The 19,345-nt window shown below is 37.6% G+C and overlaps 1 protein-coding gene across 1 annotated transcript; it reads right to left on the bottom strand.

The window, feature by feature from the left end:
- Positions 1–532: 532 nt before the first annotated feature.
- Positions 533–18,778, bottom strand: Ccnj (cyclin J). Its single transcript, XM_076834367.1, has 6 exons — positions 18,645–18,778; positions 17,940–18,049; positions 10,437–10,647; positions 4,017–4,316; positions 3,771–3,930; positions 533–3,196 (listed from the first exon to the last, which is right to left on the bottom strand). Exons 2-6 carry the CDS (start codon positions 18,006–18,008, stop codon positions 2,785–2,787), a joined length of 1,152 nt encoding a protein of 383 aa, XP_076690482.1. The 5' UTR covers positions 18,009–18,049; positions 18,645–18,778; the 3' UTR covers positions 533–2,784.
- Between the last annotated feature and the right edge of the window lie 567 nt (positions 18,779–19,345).

Below are 19,345 nucleotides of genomic sequence, written 5' to 3'. Positions count from 1 at the left end.
TTTCCCACCACTGTGGCTATATCCTACATCTGGATGACTTAGTAAATCGTGATTCTAAGTCTGACTTGTACAAAGACATGGCTCAATGAAACTGTAAATTACTAGTCTGTATTTAAAACAAAAACACCAAGACCATTTTAATGAAAACTAGTTTTATTTTAAAATTAAGTGCATAGCACTCATCTAATTCCACTGGTGTAGACTTTAGCACCATGCTCGCTATTTGCAATTAATATCATAACACAGATACATTTTGGTTTGCAGTCTGTACTTGAGTAGTGTTTATTTAGTGGACTTTGGTAAAGCCCTTGATACATATTAATCTCTTCACAGTACACATTTAATGATGGTCCAGTAATCTCAAGAAACAAAAACAAAAAACCAAAATAACAAACAGCTTTAAAGACTAATCAATAAATTAAACAAAACAAAACCCACACAACTCCCCCACCCAACCCCCTCCCAAAGCTAACAGTTGTGAGTTGTATTTATATTGAAACCTAATGTTTTAAAAACACTCCTGGTTCTCCAACCACCCCACCCCACCCTGGGTATGCAGCAATAGTAATCAATTATTTTATTCTACCCCTCCCCAATTAATCCAGTGTTCTTTAGCTTTTTTAAATATAAATTGGGAAAAGTGTTAATAAGCTTTTAAAAAAGGCATATTCTTCTATAACAAGAATGACATACAAACCAATCAATAAAAGCATTTGACAAGACATTAAATCACCACAGGCACTGGTTGTTGTTTCAAGTTAGGATTTCTATCCCAATATCTTACATTCATAGCATTACTGAGGTAGTTAAAATACTGAAAATTGGACTCCAGGTTGCTGAGTTTGTGAATGTGAAAGATATAGTATCTTTTGAACATATTTTCCCCCCAATGATTCAAGTTTTCTTACGGTAAGAACTACTAAACCTGCTCCAATTAGCAGCCTTTTTAGAGGAAAAATGATGATACTTTCAGAAAGCAATTTCCACACTTGAAAACTGCCATGAGCGAGTGTTCTTACCTGAGTGGTTTTTTAAATTTACCAGACTAATAAATGCACATCATGCCCTCTGTATTCTAAATTATATAAAAGTTATTTTCCTTTTAAGGAAAGGACATTTCTGTAAGAATTCATGCTGGCAGAAGCCACCCACCCACACTCAACCACTGGAGCCATTTGGATCAGTCCTTTGCTGTGTTGAGCCCCTTCCCTTCCTCACAAAGGCCATTGGCTTGATTACTGAGACTCCTGCTGCATACCCACAACATCATTATGTTTGTCTTCAATGCACATTGTGGCGGTTGCATATCTGCCATGCAGATGCCCCTCTATTCAAGTGCTATCCTTAAAAAAACACAAATAGACACATCTTAATAATTTTTAAACCAGAAAGCATCCCTCCACCAAATCTCTCTTCTCCCACTAACAAGAGAGTAATGTATACAGTTATTCATTATTATTATTTTTTACTTTTTAAGTTTATTCCCCCAAAACATTTTCTCCCAAGTTGCCCTTGCTAACATGACTATTATTGTGTTTTCACTCATCATGAGTACAGTGAAATATGCCAGGGCAGTTGTGGGCCCAACCTAATGAAAGCAGCTACTGAAATTTAGAAATCAGTACTCTTGCCTGTTTAGACCAACTAGCTGGATTCCATGGTTGCTTATAAAACCTGTCTTCCACATAACAAAGTGCTGCACTAGCACAACCTGAGTACTACCCTGGCCACTCCCCTCTCCAAAATAAATCTACGGGACTTTATTCTAGTACTGATATTTTACAGTTATGTCTTCCTTTGAAAAAAACCTTTTTCTTTAAGAGTATTCTCAAATCTGAATATAAATCATTGATTGCACTGAGAAATGCAAAACCTGTATACATATTATGAATCATAGGAACCACCACTTCATTCATTCTGTGCTACAATATTAAGTTCTCATTGGAAAACACATTTTAGCATAGGAGTATTTAACCTATGTTATAAAGGTAGTTCATACTATAACATTCCCAAAGCATGTTGCATTACAGTTAAATGTTTCCAAGTAGTACAAATTCCCTGAGTTAATGTGTTTTAATTCTAAAGAGTTGAGGCTGATCACTTAGGGGAAAAAACAAACAAGCAAGCAATCAAACAAAAGTTATGACCATGATTTCAAGACATGGGATCTACTCCACCCCTAAATTTAGTACATAAATTCAGATACCTATATTATTTATGATAGAAAGTTATACAGAATCATCTGAAAAAAGTTTTTACTGCACAGATTGGTATAGCATATCAATTCATGAGTTTAACCTTAGTCAGAAATTAATCTGTAGGTAAAAAAACAGAACAAAACAAAACAATTCAAAACTGCAGAATAAACAAAAGATCTCTTCAAAAATTAATACTGTAACTTTCCTTCATAGAAGACGGTTTGGCAAGTCCACAGATAATCATTATAGTCTTTGACATATAAGCCAACATAAGGCCCAGAGCCTACCACAGGTCAAACCTCAAAATGGCAAATTGGAGTCTGTCCAAATTTGTTGTTGTATTGAAAATATTTGAAATATTTGGACCATCAGCCAGGCCTGAACATATCTGTCACACAGGATTTTGTAACAGGATTTGAGACACACTATTAAGTGTTTGCTTAGTCCTCCTAGATATTAATGGTGCACTGAAAGGGATATTCAGTCTTCTGGTAGATCCCTTTCCTTCTGAAGAGAAGTTTACAAAGTTTGTCCCAGAGCTTCAAGTCACAAGACAGTCTGGGTTGGTTACTGCCTTTGCACACAATCACCTTTCAAAGCACGGGGTAATACAAGGATAATGTTCATTTATCTGGTAACTCCGGTTATAAGAAACACTCAGACAGGGTTTAACTTCTACTGGTATTGCTAGGGACATCCCAACACCAGTCTGTATGTGCCCAAGGCCCTGAACACTGGTTTGGAAGCCAGCAGGACATGTCTGTAGTGTGTAAGACGAGGTGTGTGTGGTAGATACAATCTGCTGACAGCTTGGTTGTTCTGATACAGGATGGCGATACTGCAGTGAGGTCTGCTGAGTCTGAGGGAGATACTGAGGTTGCTGAAAATGGACCGGCCGTGAGGGCTGGGAGGCTGTCTGGAACACACCTAGTTGTGCTGACTGAGGGCCTGCCTGTCCTCTCTGTTTGTTTGCTTCTTTTACATCATTATCATGAGCACTGAAACATGGAGGAAAAAGGAAACAATAACATTACTTGAGAAGAATCTGTAGGGAACTCCCACCTTTACCTCCTCAACAGCTCACTCCATCAAATGCCACCACTACACAGGCAGCAGTCATTGCACCATAATTCCCAACAGCAAGATCTTCCCTGTACCCTCCTAAGGCTATTTCCAACTTGGGAGGTGTGTCCAAAATAAGCACTTAATTTTGACTGTGACTTTAGTAACACTCTTGTGAGCCCCAAAATTTGAAGTGGAAATAAGAATGGGGTGAGATTTACTTGGACTGATCTCAAAGTTATGGCCTATAGACATTCAAGAGCAGCTCCTTTCCCTATCATGTACCTAGAACCACAGTAGCAAGGGTAACTTCTAACTTACTAGAAGCCAAAAGGAGCTCCCCTTCTACAGAGTCCTGCTCATACAGAGGCTTGTTCTCATGGGAGCAAGCAGCTGTCAAGAGCAAGTCTCCTAAGAGCTCTGTGCCTTTGAGAACTTTTTTTGGGGGCACCTTACACATGAATAAAAACGTTAATGAGAAACTATGAACACAAGACTAAAAAGGCTTACATCAACAGTCGTTCAATACACTGCACTAAGAAATCCCAGGAGTAAGCAGTAAGACGATGTAGTCTTGTAGGCCACGTTGGAGAAAGACGAAGTATAATCCTCGAAGAAGCCACACATGCAGCAGCTACTAAAGAAGGTGCATAATTTAGAAAGGCATAATCTGTGGAGACACCAAAAATGAACTTAAGCAACAGAATACCAAGTTATAAGCCCACAAGTTACTTACTGGCAGCCATAACAACTCACCTTGCAGAGATACTTCCAGGAAGTAATCTGCATATTTGGCCATGTAGAGTTTAGTTTTTTCCAAGCAAATCATTGGCCAGCCATCATGAAGATCTGTTTCATGTACTGCTTCTGAGAGATAATACTCAATAAAGTGGGCAGCTGTTGGAAGGCAGAGGTTCCACTGAAAGGTTTCTAATAATAATAGTTCCATATGTAGCAAATTTTGTTTTGTTAATACTAGATTCATATTAGTCATACAACCCAGGCTGTTGAGCTGCTCCAGCTTAGGCACACTATCTTCTTTTTCTTCAAATTTACCTTTTAAGAAAAGGGGAAAGGTTGGAAAAAGTATTAGGTAAGAGATCATTATATGTCTATTCAGTTAAATGGATTTTCTGACTTGCCATCAAGATTTAGATCCAAAGACATTCTTTTCTCTACCTTACTGAGATAGAACTGTGCCAGAATACTTTGGTTCTGTATTTGCACACGTACTTTCCTTCCCGGTAACACCATCTCCCATTTTCCCTATCTTCCAAAAAAAATATGCATGGAATACTTTCATTTGTATCCTACCTTGTAAAAAGAAAATAGTTATATATGCCAATGAGAAAAATAACTCAAATCTCACAAGCTGATTCTTTTCAGAAAGTTTCCTTCTTGTGGGCAGGTGATGGTTGCTGAAAGAAAATTATTTTAAGGTAGAAGCAGAGTAGAGTTTAAAGGACAATGTCAGAGCTTTTTAAGCTCAAGTGTCTCATTTTGGCATATTTTCAGCATAATCTCAATTCCAGAAAGAGATAAGAGATGGGGAGGTAGGGTTGGGTGAATGTCTAGCAAGCATTATCACACCACAAAAAAATACCATCTCTCCTCTTCTGAATTCTAGGCAAAAATCTAGCTAAGTCTATTTTAAAAGGAGGGGGAAAGGAGAAGATACTTTTTATCCTCTTTCAAATCCCCTTACTCAAAGCAGAATAGAAGACAACATGATAGTTGGATTTCATTATTCAAAGGCATTATTTTTTCAGGAAATATTCATCTATAAGGTTTCCACAATGAACAATTGAGGAATAAGATTCCCTCTCCAGCCCAAGAAACACATTTCTACTGATTATTATCTGTATGTATCACCTCACACTATTTCCAAATAAGCATTTTCCTATACATAAAGCATGCATTTTAGGTATTTCTAGAACTTATGGCTGGAGAATAGTCATGAACTATCACTATTAAGATTTTTCAGATGCAGCAATAGAACCAGCATTATTTTCAAGTCTCTTTGGGTCTTATTCCTTGGTAGTTCATAAAACAGAAATAACTAAAGCCTTCTAACTCCCATTATTGTGTTCTATTTTACATTAATGTTTAAAAAATATTTTGACATTTCAATATTTTGATAACAATTTCAATATATGTGGTTTCCTTGGAAATCTTATAATTTTATTTTATGCATTTAAAAACACTTTTGGAAAAGAGCCAGAAAAATTGCCAAAGTGAGAGAAACTAGAAGTTTCCATGTCAAAGTTGACATGGAAACCTATCCCTATCTAGAGGGATAGGTTTGTACCACACATTAAAGCTGCAACAACAAATGGTAGAGGCCACTCAGTGCAGATGCTCAAAGTATAGGCAACTGTATGGTAGCCAGCAAAAATTCACTCATGATGACCTATTCAGTGCTGAGGAAAAACTGCTGCTACATGCCTTTGATCTTTGCTTAGGCAGCAGAACTGGGTTTAAGTTCTGCCTCTGATGCAGGAGATTCTAAGTGCCCATCTTGAGAAAAACCTAAGCCCAAAGGAGGAGAGATGTTATCTCTTCCTGCTCAAGAAAGTTAAATTGCTCTTTAACTAAATAAAGCTGAAGATAGGAGTTGATCTATAACTTACATAATTCAGACTTTAAAATCTAGATAGCTCTTTCTAGTTCAAATCACATAAAGAAGACTTCTGCAAGTTTAGTATACACTTTGTATAATTGAAAACATCTTAGTGTTTTTTTAATATAGTTATCCACCATCCACTGAATAAAGTGAAGGAAGAAGACAGACTGTTCTCAGTGTTTTTAAAGTGAAATTCTTCAGAAGAATGACGACCTAGGAATTTGATTCAAGCCCTCAGGATGAATCATTAAAGCTTTCAAAGCACCCTGCCATTTGTGTAGCAGCAGCCACACTGGCAGTATACTTCAAAGGAACATTGTAAAAAATTAATGAGTTTATTTATATCATGTTTGGAGTTCCTTTGAAGAAATTAATATACCATAATTCACAGATCAAGGATGTTTCATATTATCTCTTTGAAACTTACACCAGCAAAAATAAAATTGCAGCTGGGAGTGTAGATCAGTGGTAAAGTGCTTGCCTACCATAAGCCCTGGGTTTGGTCCCTAGCAAAGCAAAGCAAAGCAAAGCAAAGCAAAGCAAAGCAAAGCAATGCAAAGCAAAGCAAAGCAAAGCAAAGCAAAGCAAAGCAAAGCAAAGCAAAGCAAAATAAAGCAAGCCAAAATAAAGCAAGCCAAATAAATAAAGAAATAAAATTGCATATGATCGATTTCACATCTCAAGAAACCAGATAGTGAGGTGGGCCAATTCATTTAGGGTCAAATAAACTGATTTAAACAAAAAAAGGAAGCCAACAGGAAGATTTATGTTTGAATTCCCAAATCTGAACCAAAGTACTGTACCAGATTTTATAGAGACAACTACTAGAATGACAGATTTCTATATTTACATGTATAGAGTAAGTATTCAATGATTATAAATGTAAAAGGCTTTGCATACTGATTTGCAAAGTTAAAAATAACTTGCATATTGCATATATAGCCACATTTAGAATTCTAATTCAGGTTAAAGAGTTTTGGAACTTTTTAATTATGTATAGTGATATAAGTGCTCAGCTCTGTGGACATTAAATTCAAAGAGTGTGATAACATCAATGAGTAACTGCTTTCATATCTATAGTTTTTATTATGCTGATGCTATGTGTGTGTACTTTAAATCTATTTATCTATCCATAATGCTACACACACATACACATCAAAAAGATCAGTTTCTTCAATTGAAAGGAAATACCAGAAGCCATGTGATTATATTGATAAAGGCCCCAAACAGGATATAAGGGCACAGGAAATTCATATCAGTTTCCCAGAAAATAAAGAATTAAGAGGCCACAGAAAACAAAACACCAAGTTGTCTTTCCTTTAGAGGAAATGTGCAAGTCAGTCATGGAAAGCAACATTTTCAAAGACAGCAGTGAATGACAGATATGTGTTAGAGAAGAGTTGTACACTGAATTGGGAATGGATCTGGGGAAATTCTGAGCTCTGCCAAACCACTTTCTATTTTTTTAATTATTTAGTAGGAAAGTCATCCTTAATACATACTAAGAATACTCACAAATTTGTAAGGCCATCAATCTAATAGAAAAATTGATAAAGAACAGAAAAAGGTAATTCATAGAAAAAAATTCTAAGCTCATTAGAAATTTGAGATATAAATCAGATCAACTGTGAAATATTTTTGCCCTAAGAGGAAGTTATAAAAAGAAAAAAAAACTTTGCTAACCCACTACTGGTGTCAAGGAGAAACAAGCACTTGCTACAATTGTTACTACTAAAAGTCTATAATTTCACTTTCACTTCATCTTGATTCCAAGATCATTTGTTAGTTTCATAAGACCTTAAGCAAATTATCAGACACCCCATCTTCAAGACTGATTCCAAGCTCTTCATATGTTTCATGCTGGCCACAGACACCAACGGAAGCCATGCTACATGTGATAAAAACAGGATATGAGAATTTCCCTGTATAAACCAGGGTCTATTTTAGGATAAACCAGGACTCTTAGGGAATAATTACAATGTCAAACCCTTTATGTTGCATTTTCTTATGTTAAAACCCACCTTATCCTCAAAACTTTGTAAGGCAAGGGATCTGTATTTTCATCTTAATAGAGAAATAATCTGAGATGCAAGGTTGTTGAAATTCATATTGTGGGTGATTCAAATCCAGAAAAATCCATCATTATAGTCCCTGCTCTAAAACAAGGCAATCAGAAATAATGTGTAGATCCTTCTTCCTTTCTCTAATAATAAACTCATTAATTTTTTACAACAAGGAATTGGCAACTTAAGCTCCTGGAATTTTATAAGCTGCTGTCTTTCAACCTATTCCACAACTGAAATAAATTTCACCAGGTCCTTTTAGTTACTTTCATACTCCAGGATGCCCAACCCAAAGCAGGGAAAAGTTGGGGGAGGATCATAATAGAGTTCAGTCCTTCTATGAGGAAGATAGCAGTTATCTGAATAATGTTTATGGTAACTAACAGGAGAGCTGCCATTGACATCAAATGTAAGAAGGCAGAGTATGAGAATATAACACTAAGAATGAATTCTACAAATTTAAAACATATCAGACACTGAAAATTAATTTAGTCACATAAGTCAGTCTATGAACTGACCATGCATCATTTATTAATTTCATAATCCACAAAGATGAGCTTCCCACTTGACCTACACCATTCTTTTAAGCACTACAGGCAGAGCAAGTGTGATTTTGTAGTGGCAAAATGACAGTGTCAGCTACAGCAAGCAAAAAATTTTTATTAATGATCCCAAGTTTTAAACCCCAAAGGGCTTCACAGTCAGTGATGAAACATACAGCATTGTACATGTGATTACTTATGGGCATGAAACTTTAATTAAAAGTTAAAGGTTCAGACCTTTATAGATTGGATAGAGAGAAAGGATGGGAGAGGAGGGGAGGAGTAGGGGGGATAGGAAGGGCAGCAGAATAGACAATATGATTGATGTATATACATTCCATGTATGTACTATACGTCAAAATACATTCTGCTGTCATGTATGACTAATAAAAATAAACCGTATGGTTAAAAAAATGAAATAAAGATATTTGTCCACCTACAACTAAAAAATAAATATTAAAAAAAAAAGTTAAAGGTTAATTATAAATGTGCAAAGAGTACCTCTCTGGCTTCTGGGTGGGGAAGAGATGTGAGATGTGTCTGGGTCTTAGGAGGAAGACAGATTAAAGGGGAAATGCAGTTATTCAGGAAGTAGATAGTATTCTGCTAAGAATCTGGCTCAAGGTATCTGGGAAGAAATTTGAATAAGGAGACTGGGTAACAAGATCCAGATGAAAGATTTTAAATGCTATAGTAAGCAGTTTCTACCTTAAACCACAAATAGTGGGAAGTCATGGCTTTACATGATAATGACTTTACATTCATTCTTGTCCTAACAAGAGATCTGAAATAACATACAAAAAGATATTCAAGGGGACAAAGTAAGTAGATGAGGTCATCAAATCACAGGAAGAATAAAGATAGGAAAATAAAATCTGAGAAAAGATTAGTACCAGAAATCAAACCACAGGGGACTACATTTGGTTCTATTAGCAGCCAAAACACAAAGGTGTTTCAGAAAGAACTTCAGTGCCACTGGCATAGGGGGAATGTTTTGTGGATAGCAGCCATATTGGATCTTAACCCTTCAGTGGTGATTAGAGGTGAAGACTGATGATATATGTACATATTACAGGGCTTAACTTTCTATTATAGTAACATGGATAATATAAAAAGTATACATCACTTTGACTTCAATAAAGACATTCTCATTACTGAAAAAAGAAAAAAACTCAATTCCTTTATTTGCCCTTTCTCTTCACTGAGAGTACTAGCAAGCAATGAAATGAGTTACAATTAGATATTAAGAGAAAGAGGTGGGAAAAGGTCTAGTGGTACCTTCTGTAAAATTGGGTTTAAAAGATTAGTTGGCCTGATGCACAAGAAAGATTCTTCCATCTGTAGTAGCTACACAAATGTTCAGTTCACTAAGCCAATTTGTTATATAGTAGTAGAAAGCATTCTAACAATCTAAGAGCATGGTACTTTAACAAGTATCTCAACTTTAGCTTCATTAATGTTTGGAGCCAAAGAATTCTTTATTCTGGGGAACTGTCCAGTGCATTATAGAATGTTTAGCAGCATACCAAATTTCTGTGCACTAAATGCTTTCACATGTTGATGAGCATCTCCTGCGGGTCAGAGTTGTTCCTGGTTGTGAATCACTGATTTTAAATAATGATTCTCAATTGGAAAAGCACAACAGAATTATCTTTGTAACTTTTTAAAATTATCCAGGTCCCACTAGGTAAATGTTGACTCAATAGATCTGTGGTGGTCTAGAATTTGCATTTATATCAGAATCTTCAACATGTTGGGCTTAGGCATATATTTTTCAAATACTCCAGAACCATTTTTTCATGTCTGGTTAACAATCATTCTGCTAAAAAAGCACTTTCATCATAAACTTCCTGATAGTACTAATGAATAGGATTTGAGTTCTATGTAAGTCTATTTTATCACATAAGTAATGGAGATTTCCAGTCATGTAAATCACATTCCTACTTACTTGCTAGAAGCAGACAGGAAAGCGCAACTAAATGCAGCTGCTGGATAGAGATGTCATAGCGATCCATAAACAGGTCCAGCAAATAGACAGCAAGATGTCGGGCAGAAGGGCAGAGTGTGAAGCGATTGCTCACAATGGCAATCAAATCAGCAAAATACCTTCTGAGACTTAGTTGAGGGGACTGGCCTTTGTAGGAGGGCAACTTCAGCTCCTAAAGCAAGAAGAACAACACTTAGTCTGACATAATCTGTAGAAATACCCCCACATAGTCTTTCCAATATATTAGTGTTACAAGTATATCCAAAACACACTTTTCCTAAGAGGAACACAGAAATGAAAAAAGGGAGGATAATAAATGGCATTTAAAAATTAATCTGGTTAAAATCAAAGTTTTCTATTTATTCTTAACGACCTCTGACGCGACCAATTTTAAGTGTTTCTTGCTTTATGGAATGGATGCATTCTACAAAGATCTTTAAAAAGAGAATTGTATTTTCACTATCATGTGTTTTCAAAAAAATGTGTCCTTGCCAAAAATCTAACCATAACACACACACACACACACACCCCTGAGGAATCTCAAAACTTTTCTTAAGAAGGTAGATATGTTCCTGGTATGCTGCATAAATTATGTTATACTTGCAGAGATCTAGAGACCAGTACTCATCCTTAGTATTTTCTAATCTCATGTCCTTTTCAGCAGTTTTATGATCTTCTTTTGCCTAATCTTTCTTTTGCCCTTTATATACCTAAATTTTTCCCATCATCAGTTTTTAATCTTAAATATTATACCAACTAGTTTTTCAAAAACTGGAAAATATATACTAGTAAAATATTTCAGGAGCATAGAGAAAAGTGGAAAATTTCTAAATTCATTTTATGAATAAGTATAAAACTGACACTTAACTAACAGGTACTACAATAGCAGGAAGTAACATGGATATGATACCAAAAGCACAGGCAAAAAGAAAAATGTCCAGTCCCCAGAGTGAAAGGGCAACCAACAGAATAGGAGAAAATGTTTACAAATTATATATCTGACAAGATTAATATCCAAAGAACTATTACAATTCAACCATAAAAAACTAACCCACTTTAAAAATGGGCAAAGGACTTGCATAGACATTTCTCCAAAGAACATAAATAAATGGCCAAGAAGCATATGAAACGATGCTCAGCATCACTAATCACTAAGGAAATGCAAATCAAAACTATTAAAAAAAGGAAGAAAAATAGAAATAAGTGTTAACGAGGATGTGGAGAAACTGGAACTCTTGTACAATACTAGTAGGATGTCAAATGGTATAGTTCACATCCATATTATCATGGATAATGGTGGCAGTTCGTCAAAAAATTTAAATAATCACCAAATGATCCATCAATTGCACTTTTAGGTATATCCAAAAGAACAGCAAGAAGGGATTTGAACAGATATTTGTACACCCACATTCATGTCACCACCAAAACATGAAAACAAACAACCCAAATGCCTACTGACTGATGGATACATAAAATGTGGCATTCACAATGAAACATTATTCAGTATTAAAAAAGAAATTCTGATAAATGCTACAGAGAAGACAGTATGCTGTTGGATTATAAAGAATAATTATTTTACGGTTGAACTTACGTGAAGTACTTAGAATATTCAAATTTGTAGGGACAAAGCAGAATAGTGGTAACCAGGGGTAGAAGGGTAAGGGTGGAAGATTGGGAAATTACTAAGTATGGAGTTTCAGTTTACGAAGATGAAAAAGTTCTAGAGGGGACAGTGGTGATAGAAACAAAACAATGTAAATGTACCTAATGTTATTGAACTGTCACTTAAAAATGGTTAACATGGCAAATTTTATCACATGTACATTTAACAATACATGAAAACAGGGAAGTTACATACTAATCTAATCTTAGAAAATATTAGATTATATCAAAAATGCATCATCATAATCAGCTGTAATACTTCTCATGAATACAAGGACTGTTTGGTATTAGGAACTGTAATTCACAAAAAAATTCATACACAAATATGCACAATCATCTTGACAGATACCACAACAGCATCTGAAATAAAAGTGACCCTGGGAGAAACAGAACAAATATTCATACATATCTTTAATGAAGGAATGGATTGGATGGAGGTAAAAAGGTATTGCATATAAGAGCCTGCATCTCACTTGCAGGTGAAACAATAGAAGGATTATCAGGCTAGTGCCTATGATTGAAACATTACCTAACCAATTCAGATAGAAAAAAGTGAAGGTATACTTATTGGAAAGGAAGAATCATAAATTATTCTCATGAAACAAATTGTTACTTTTTAGATGGCAGAATTTGTGTCCAGAAAACTCAAGAAAATCAACAGAAAAAATAAAGAGAAACAGTAAGATTTCAGTAGGATGGTTGATTATAAAATTAATATTAAAATAGTTTTTCTATACAATCTAATACAATATTTCACAGGAGTATCTATAAAAATAAAGACCAAGAATAGATTTACATATGCCAACACTGTATGAAGATAAATTTGGCTGGGTGAGGTGGCGCATATCTGTAATTCCAGTGACTCAGAACGCTGAGGCACAAGGATCACAAGTTCAAGGCCAGCCTGGGCAACTTAGCAAGACCCTGTCTCAAAATAAAAGATAAAAATGACTGGGGATGTAGCTCAGTGGTAAACAGCCATGGGTTCAATCTGTAATATGAAAAAAAAAAAAAAAAAAAGATAAAAAAATTGATAGGTGTGGAGGACTTACATGGAAAGATGTTCTTGGACAGGATAAGATATATGAAAATAATGGCATTTCAAATAAGGGGAGAATAGATATATTTAATAAATATTTCTGTTAAATATGATGAAGAACTAATTTCTTACTGTTTAGAGAACTCTTACAAGTAAATCAGTAAGAAAAAGACAACATATGAACCAAGATCATAGGAAAAATACAACAGGACCAAAAATATATAAAAAGATGTCAGATCTTATTCAAATTTAAAGCATTATGTAATTGTTTACTTACTAGATCAGGTTTTATCAATTTTTGTTTATGCTATTGAGAGAGAAATAGTAGCTCTCATATACTATTGATCAGATTGACAACTATTGGAGAGTAATTTGTAATAGATGATTTTTTTAAAAGTACAAATGCTTTTTAACCTAAAAACTCTAATCCCAGGAATATATCATATATAAAAAGGAATCCTTTTGTAGCTGTTTCTAATAGCAAAAAAAGCTTGATGCCCAACAACCACAATGGATCTCCAGAAAATTATGCTGAGTTTAAAAAGTTAATCCTGAAAGGTCACATATTTTATAACCCTATTTATATAACATTCTTGAAATGACAAAACTATAGAAAGAACAGATTGGTGGTTGTCAGGGGTTAAGAGAGGGCATGAGGGGCTGGGGTTTAGGGCCAGCAGTAGAACACTTGCCTGGCACACGTGAGGCACTGGGTTCGAGCTTCAGCACCACATAAATAAATAAAATAAAGTTAAAAAATTCTTTTTTAAAAAACTCTTTTTAAAAAGAGGGGGAGGGTATGCTTTTTATAAAAGGGTAACATAAGACACACCCTTGTGATGATGGAAAATATTCTACATCTTGGCTATGTCAATGTAATTACCCTGGTTGTGATAGAGGATTATAGTTTTTCAAGAAGTTACCACTGGAGGAAACTAGGTAAAGGTTATAGGGGATCTCTCTGTACTATAACTGCATAGGATTCTACAATAATCTCAAAATATAAAGCTTAATTTTTTTAAAAAAGTGTGATGTCTATTAATAGGGATCTAGTTAAATAAACTATGGGATGTTGATGTAATGTAGCATTTAAAATAAAGGTCAATAGACCTAGATAGGTTGATGTGGAAAAAGCTCATAAATTGGGGGTGGTATGGCAGGAAGGTACAGAATAATGAATATATATTATGACCTCTGTAGGAACAACAAAATATTATTATATTTTCAGATATACTGATTTACTAGGTATCTTCAAGGAAAAAGAACCTTAAGAGGATCAAGGCAACACAAGCTGGGTGTGATGGCACACACCTATAATCCCATGACTAAGGAGGCTAAGGCAGGAGGATTGCAAGTTCAAGGCCAGACTGAGAAACTTTGCAAGATCCCATCTCAAAATAAAAATCAAAAAGGGACTGTGGGGTTTAGCACAGTGGTAAAATGCCCTGGGTTCAATCCCAGTACCACACATACACAAATATATAATAGAAATAATAATAATAATAATAGCATAAACAAACACTACTGAGAAAATAATTTTTCTCTCAATAAAAGGAACATGCTGGTTTCTCATATAGCTCCTAGGATTCTTCCTTTCTCCTTCACTATTTCTATAGATTTTTAGAATGGTGTAAATGAGTTGTAACTTTACCTTTCTTTGCTGCCATCATGTCATGTGACATATATTGAGCATCTCCCTTGTAGCAGGCACTGTGCTAACCCCAGGAGAAAAGCTGGAAAAACAGTCTCAAGCCTCTCTCTAGCAGGTGAATCAAAATACAGAGATCATTATAACACAATATTATAATCACAAGGTATTATGAGTACACTGAGAAAGGCTAACTCAGCTCAAGAGTGAGGAACTGGGAAAAAATAAAGCCAGGGTAGGTTTTCTGGAAGAGACATACTAGGAAACACACCTTTAAAATGCTAGAGGGGTTTATTATTAGCAATGTTAACCTTACAAATTAAAAAAAAAAAAAAAAAAAAAGTCAGGAGGGGCTCTGGATGTAGCTCAGGGGCAGAGTGTCTGCCAAACACACATAAGGACTTGGGTTGGATCCCTAGCACTGAGGGAGAGAGGGAGGAGGAAGGAAGGAAAACTAAGGGCCATCAATAGACAATTTTAAATAATGTGTCCAATATATTCTCTTTTAGGTTTTTTTAAATGGTAAAGCAGAAGTGCTTATCACATAACCAACAAGAGTCTGTTCTTGTCTAGGTACTGCAGTTATGTAAACATAAGAAAATGACTATGTTTTTCTCAATTTACAGGTTTCCCCTGCTGTCTATTCCCAATCCCTCAGAATTGAACAGTCTTATTCTTGCTTCTCAAATGCCATTCCCTTCCCATACAGGAAGGAAATACAGGCTTAAAAGAATACTCATAATTTTAACTACAATTCTATGGGGTAAATATTTTCTAAATGTTTCTCACAAAGCTACAATTTGAGAACTGTCATTAAGTCTTCTAAAAATTCTTTCCCAAACAACTATGACACTAAATGCAGCAAGGAGAAGAAAAGGAGACATAAGCATCTGAGGAGACATGTTGATTTGTAGGTTTTTTTGAGTAGTAAATTGTGTTTTATAAAAACTGTGTAGTTGGCATTTAGGGTTGAAGAGGATTTCTAGTCACTGTATTTCACTCTTCCCTAGAAGAAATAATGCTGGTCACATTGATTATTTCTCTACAAACCTTGGGTCTAAACACAGAACATCTTGGCAACACCCCAAAGAAAGACCTAAATTTGGATGTTCTGACACATGAAAAAAGATTGGATTCTATGAAGGTGGGATGTTTGTGTCTCTCAGTTACTGCTCCAACTGGTATGGCACCTGATAATACTAAGTACTCAGCATGTTCAATACAATAAGCAGATGACTATCTAAGTAAATCATCAACTAACAGCCTGAATTTAACTTGTCTTTTTTTTTTATTCATTTATTTATATGCAGTGCTGAGAATTGAACCCAGTGCCTCACATAAGCTAGGCAAGCACTCTACCACTGAGCCACAACCCCAGCCCGTAACCTGCTTTTCTATAATAAAAATTCATTTTAACTTCCTTGACTTCAACCCAGGATAGTGTGCCACAGATGGCCCAAGACACCTTCAGTGGTATTCCTTCAGACTCTGTGCTATCTTGTCCTATGACAGTTCATTAGCAACTTGAGTGCAGGGCTGTCTTATTCTTTGGCTCCTTCAGAGACTAATGCACAGGAGCATTCAACAAACTCAGATTAAAAAAAAAAAAAAAAACTACTTCTAAATTCAACTGACAAAACCAACTCAGATATTTACTCATGATTAAAATTACCTACACATAAAATACAAGAATTGAAAACCATGAGGGATCACCAAGAAAAATCTTAAAAGTTTTGGTCAATTAAAAAAATGTATCATTTACAAATGATTAATTTCACCACATACAAGAGGGATTAAAAATCTAACCCTTAGAAAAGCACATTTCCAACTAAAAGATGACATCTGCCAAAAGGAAAAAAAAATTAAAAGCGTATCCAGACAATTTTCAAAGAAGAAAACCTGCAACTCTTCTTAACACTCCAGAGAACCATTCCATAGTTGGAACTTTTATGCAGTAAAAATGCTCTCTTAGGGGGCTGAGTTGTATTCAGGGTAAAAGACTGAACGTCAGAAGTAGTAAACAGCATTTAGAAACCTACAGCTTTAAAAATATATAAAATTCTAAGAATTTAAGTCAATTCGATTTTTTTTTCCAATCTACTTAGTGTCGACAGGGACTTAAGATAAAAGTTTGTTATCATCCCAGAATCTCTCAAGTCCAATGATCAGAATCCCCTTTATTAAAGAGCAGGCTGTTTTGCTTCTCACTTTGGTTCTCTCTATCCAAAGTGAAAGTGAGTTAAACTAGAGATCATTTTGGATCAGAAGTCATACCTTCTGGTTATCAGAAAGGCAGAGCTGTCTATTAATCTGTTTTGTAACATGCAAAGAAAAGGAGACATAAGCATCTGAGGAGCTGTGATACACAGATTTTGTGCCCAGAAAAGTGTATTTTTTCAATATCTGTTAAGTATATTAGGCCTTTCTACCTTTAATATTAAGCCTTTTTGAACAGTCCCAAATCTTTAGAGTCAAGTAATAATAACAGTTTTTACTTGGGCTTACTATATGCCAAGCACTAAAGCCCCTATACAATACATTTAAATTTCAAAATCACCTAATAAGGTATGTTCTACTGTTGTTGTTATTGTGATGGGGATCACCCAGGGCCTCGCTCAAGCTAGGCAAGTGCTCTACCACTAAGTTATACCTTCCACCCCACATTCTATTATGATTATTCCTCACTTTACATGTGGGCAAACTGAGAACCAGAAAACTAACTTGCCCAATGTCTCACAGCAAGTTAGATGAAAGGATGGGAAATTTAGATATGTACAAAAGAGACCTACAACAGCAGCATGCAGAACTAACCATAGAACAATTAAGGCTGCTTTGCCCAATAAAAACTCAAGAGTGTATGTATTCTGAAATACAAGATCAAATTCATGGTCCATCTGGAGACAAGAACATCCACTTTTCCTTTCCTAAGCCCTCGCATCATTTAAGTTGCAGGTTCTTCTGATATAGCCCAGGGACGGAACGAATAAGTTAATTAACCTTGAGCAAATAAGCGAACTAGGGTTTTCTGGCCCGGAAGACCTGGACTTTCTGGGAACTTGAGGTTCATTTTAACTGGCGCAAGATCCCGAATGGCAAGGTTGAGAACCAGTGTTACCTTGTACCGAAGCGCTTGGTGAATATCAGCAGCCAGTTGTCCTCGCCACCACTGCCCCTCCAGCTCCATGAGACTCGGCGGCGCGCCTAGCCAGACGCGGCAACTTCAGTCTGGAAGACACGCCCCAGACGCGGTCACTGCCAGCAACTTCCCTCACGACCCTCCGCGCCCCCTCCCTGAGGGATGTGACCTCAGCTACCCGGTGCGGCAGTTCGTCTTCACCTCACTCGTCCTAAGTCCGGGACGCACCCACACAGTTCCCAGATCCCACACTTAAGACCCGTCCTATGCACTCAGGAGGAGCTAGCTTATTTAGGGAACTGCCCGACTAGTTTCAGGGAAAGAAGGGGATCGACTCGGACCCCGAGCTGCCAACGCACAGACCTGGCTGCAAGCTGGGCAAGAGCCGGGGCGGGAGGCCCGCCTTCGGACCCGGGTTGAAACGCCCCGAGGTACGGGTAGACCTGACACCAGTCCTAGCCCCGCTGGGGCTCAAAGTTCCCTCCGAGAGGCCAGGATCGAACGTACGCCCGGCCCCGGCCCAGCCGCAAAAGGCCGGGCGCCCGCTCCTCCCCGGGATCTGAGGAACCGCGCGGACCCTGAATGGCGAACAAAAGGCCGGGCCGGCCAGGATCCGCGCCTCGCCCCCGGGACTGGTGCCCGCGCCCAGCCCAGGCCTGCTCGGCCGCACCGCGGCTCTCTTACCCGGAACCGCGGCCTTCACAGCCCCAGCCCCGCCGACGTGCGGGGGACCCCGGCCCCGCTCATGCTGCGGTCAGTCGGCAGCGACGCGCCGGCCTCAGCTCGGGCCCAGCGCCGGGGCGCTCGCGCCGCCCATTGTTAAAGGACCGGCAGGCGGCTCGGCGTACAAAGCCAGCGCGGGGGCACATGCCGTCCTGCACTGCCAATCTCTTCTCGCGATACAGCGGGGTCGCCCCCAGCCGTCCAATCGGCGGCCAGGCCGTGCCCAGGTGCTACGCCCCGCAGCGGCTCCGCTGCTCGGCGGCCCCCTCCCGGGTGCTCAAAGCGGCCCCGGGCGGCTCGGCCCGCCCTCGTGCTTTGGGCCTGGAGCCGGTCCTTCACCTTCTTCGAAACCGGCCTGAGAGCGGATCCGGGTCGGTAAAGAGCGCCCGAGAAATTTTAATGTTGACCATTAGGTCACCCATCTGGTTAAGCCACTCACCTGCTGAGAACGTTCGGTGCCCCGCGTGCAGGCAAAAGAAAGTTCGGACGCCTTATTCTGGCGATTGAAGCCCTTCACAGCGTGAAACCAATGGGCCCTACCTCAGATTGCTACATCCTAGGGGATGCTCGGAATCATCAGGCCTTTTAAATAGGTTTTAGGTGTTTCCGTAATCTCTAAGGTTAGTTATCTCCGTGAGGTGTTCTACCTCAAAATCCACTCC

Source organism: Callospermophilus lateralis, chromosome 15 (genome assembly GCF_048772815.1).
Source record: "Callospermophilus lateralis isolate mCalLat2 chromosome 15, mCalLat2.hap1, whole genome shotgun sequence".
Lineage (NCBI taxonomy): Eukaryota > Metazoa > Chordata > Mammalia > Rodentia > Sciuridae > Callospermophilus > Callospermophilus lateralis.
The sequence above is the reverse complement of the archived record's forward strand: the minus strand, read 5'-3'. Positions and strand labels throughout refer to the sequence as shown.